Source organism: Eurypyga helias, unplaced genomic scaffold (assembly GCF_000690775.1).
Source record: "Eurypyga helias isolate BGI_N326 unplaced genomic scaffold, ASM69077v1 scaffold17441, whole genome shotgun sequence".
Lineage (NCBI taxonomy): Eukaryota > Metazoa > Chordata > Aves > Eurypygiformes > Eurypygidae > Eurypyga > Eurypyga helias.
The window spans coordinates 1095-4185 of record NW_010229089.1 but is presented as its reverse complement, the minus strand read 5'-3'; the positions used below and the strand labels follow the sequence as shown (position 1 = coordinate 4185).

Below are 3091 nucleotides of genomic sequence, written 5' to 3'. Positions count from 1 at the left end.
GCGGGCCCCCCTGCTCCGGCCTGCCCGCCCTCCGCCTCGATCCCAAGGTGTCCCGCAGCGTCCTGCCGCTCTCCGCCGTCTTCATCGGCATGGTCACCTCCAACAACCTTTGCCTTAAGCACGTCGGCGTGGCCTTCTACAATGTGGGGCGCTCCCTCACCACTGTCTTCAACGTGCTGCTCTCCTACCTGCTCCTCAAGCAGACCACCTCCCTCTACGCCCTCCTGGCTTGTGGAGTCATCATAGGTGAGGGGGAGAGGGAGGGAGCGAGCTGCACCCACCCTGCAGCCGGCCCCATAAGCTGGGAGAGACTGAGGTGGAGTGTCTTCCCCTCGGGAAGCTGTTCCCACCTGCTTGGTGGCTCCCTGGTGAGGTGGGGTTGCTCAGGGGTCATACCTTGCTCTGCTTCTGACAACCTGCTTTGCATGGCTGGAGCATGTGTTGGTAACTCGTTAAGGAAATTACTCTTACTTGACCACAGACCCATTTTTCCTTTGAGCCCTAAAACCTATCTGCTCTCTAATGAAGTTTAACTTGCCTTACTTTCCCCACCCCCAGCCAGGGCAGGTGGCTTTTTCCGTGTTCTCAAGTGCTTGTTGATTGTCAACTTTGGTAACAATAACAGTATTTCTCTCAACACCTTTGGGACCACACAATGGAGCTGGCCAATTCAGACAGGCTGAATGCGTGCGATGAAGGGTTAGCCAAGTGTAAAACACTGCCAGAAGATCTGGTTGTGTGGTTAGGATGTAGGGCAGGGCATTGACTGGCTTAATAGGAATTGTTTACAAGCCTTTCATTCCAAAGGCATCAGTTTAAAAAAAAAAAAGTTACTTTCCACTGGATGGCTGTTCAGATGACACGAATGGTGAAATGTTGACTTCAGCCTAGTTCCAGGTGGACATGTGTTCACATGGGTGTTCACACATGTAGATGTACTCACATGAAAATGAGACAAGAGAATCTGCTCTCCACAGAAGTAGTGAGCAGGAACAGAACTACTGTTTTCTTCCACCCAAGGGATGCAAGCAATTGCCTTCAGCTAGTCTTGTGTTGGGGTATTGCCCAGGATTATGGCATTTGCCAGACTTAAAGGGTTTCTCTAAGCCTCTGTCCCCCTGGATCCATCTCCCTTTGCTGTGGCAGCGGTGCCCGTATGCCTGTAGCAGCCCAGAGCATCCTCTGGCGTGACACAAAGCCCTTCCTATCTGTGCATTGAACCCATTTGCATTTGGGCTTAGTATAAAGCATATTTGCTGTTTTGCAGGCCACTTCCCAGACAGCCTCCAACACGAAGCTGCAGGTGGAGAGGCAGTGCGGTGCTCCTTCCCTCATTTTCCCTTTTATGATTTGCTTATGAGCTGGATGGGGAGAGGGGGAGAGGTCTCCCTCGCTGCCCTGCAGCGGCAAAGCCTGTAGCTCCTGTTTTGGAGGTGGTTAAAGTGTGCATTACCCATCAAAGAAGTTTAACATGTTGAAGATACTGCACTCAGTTTCTACCTTCTGATCTTTTTTTGACCAAGCTTCTTAATATTACATCCATGTATTTACTATCTTCCAATCTTCCCTGACCTATCTTTTCCTTCCTGTTAACGGTGCAGCAAAGCCTGTGAGGCACTTTTTTTTTTTTTTAAACCTTGAGGAATATTTCTGTGTCAGTTTGCTGCCTTTTCGACTGTAAAAGAAGAAAATCATATACTCTCCTGAATATGGCCAATACACAGAGAGTAGCTTTAACTTTAACTCTTGGCTCTTGGGAATAACAGTTTCTAAACACCTGCAGCCTGCTCAGTGTGAGAATCAGTCCTCTGAGATTGAAAGATAGGACAGTAAATTACCCACGCTCCCAAAAATAAATCTTCCCAGGACACTAGTCATGACACTTTGTGGGTTCACTTAATAGAAAGGGGAAGCCCTTAAGCCTGTCTCTGCTTGTGGTTGTGGTTGTTCAGTATAAGGTAGATGATGAATTGCTGACTGTATGTTTTGAGTCCTTCAGCAGTTGTTTACATGATGCCTGATTTCTTTGGTTGCAGGTGGCTTCTGGCTGGGTGTTGACCAGGAAGGAGCAGAGGGCACTCTGTCATGGACAGGTATATTCTTTGGGATCTTAGCAAGCCTGTGTGTCTCTCTCAACGCCATCTACACCAAGAAGGTGCTGCCTGTGGTGGATGGTAGCATCTGGCGCCTGACCTTCTACAACAACGTCAATGCCTGTGTCCTGTTCTTCCCCCTCATGTTGCTGCTGGGCGAATTCCGCACCCTCTACCACTTTGACAAGCTGGGGAGCCCCAGTTTTTGGGGCGTGATGACCCTGGGGGGAGTGTTTGGTTTTGCCATTGGGTACGTGACTGGACTTCAGATTAAGTTCACAAGCCCACTCACCCACAACGTGTCTGGGACAGCCAAGGCCTGTGCCCAAACCGTGCTGGCTGTTATCTACTTTGAGGAGACAAAGAGCTTACTGTGGTGGACGAGTAACTTGATGGTCCTGGGGGGCTCCTTCGCCTACACGTGGGTGAAGGGGTTGGAGATGAGAAAGGTGCAAGAGGATCCTAATGTCAAAAGCAGTGAAAGAAATGAGACTGGTGTGTAAACAACTCCTGCACCTCCATTTCTGCACTTGGGGTGGAGTTTAACTTTCAGTGCTCCTTTCTTCCTCAAGAGAAGAGGAGCAACAGGCAGGAAGAAATTCACCTGCTAAGTGTACAGAGAACTCTGTCAGGAACCACAGCCAAAGACCTGACTGGATCATGTTTTATCCACGGGATCTCTGCCTGTGTTGGATTTGGGGATAGCATGTGTTGTAGACAGCAATCATTTTTTTTTCTAATAATTTTTTAAAATGGATGTTGCTACTGACATAATCTGGCAGTTTGCATCTTGGGGGAGGGGTGGGGGGTGTGGGTGTGGGGTGGGCTTATAGTGGACAAAAGACAGGGATGGGAGCTTCGTGTAGTTAGGGATCTAGAGTTAACTGAATGAATGCAGTCTGAAGTCAGAAAACCCTGAACCTCCATGGAAGGAAGAGGCAGGTAGCCAGACTGTTGGGGATAGACCCCAGTAAACTCTTCTGCTGTAAGAGGTCTGG

The 3091-nt window shown here is 49.1% G+C and overlaps 1 protein-coding gene across 1 annotated transcript; it reads left to right on the top strand.

The window, feature by feature from the left end:
- Positions 1–5: 5 nt before the first annotated feature.
- On the top strand, positions 6–2805 carry SLC35C1 (solute carrier family 35 (GDP-fucose transporter), member C1; the record flags this gene model as incomplete). Its single annotated transcript, XM_010160276.1, has 2 exons — positions 6–246; positions 2037–2805. Coding segments are annotated over 2 exons (801 nt in total), but the record flags the coding sequence as incomplete, so codon positions are not given.
- Between the last annotated feature and the right edge of the window lie 286 nt (positions 2806–3091).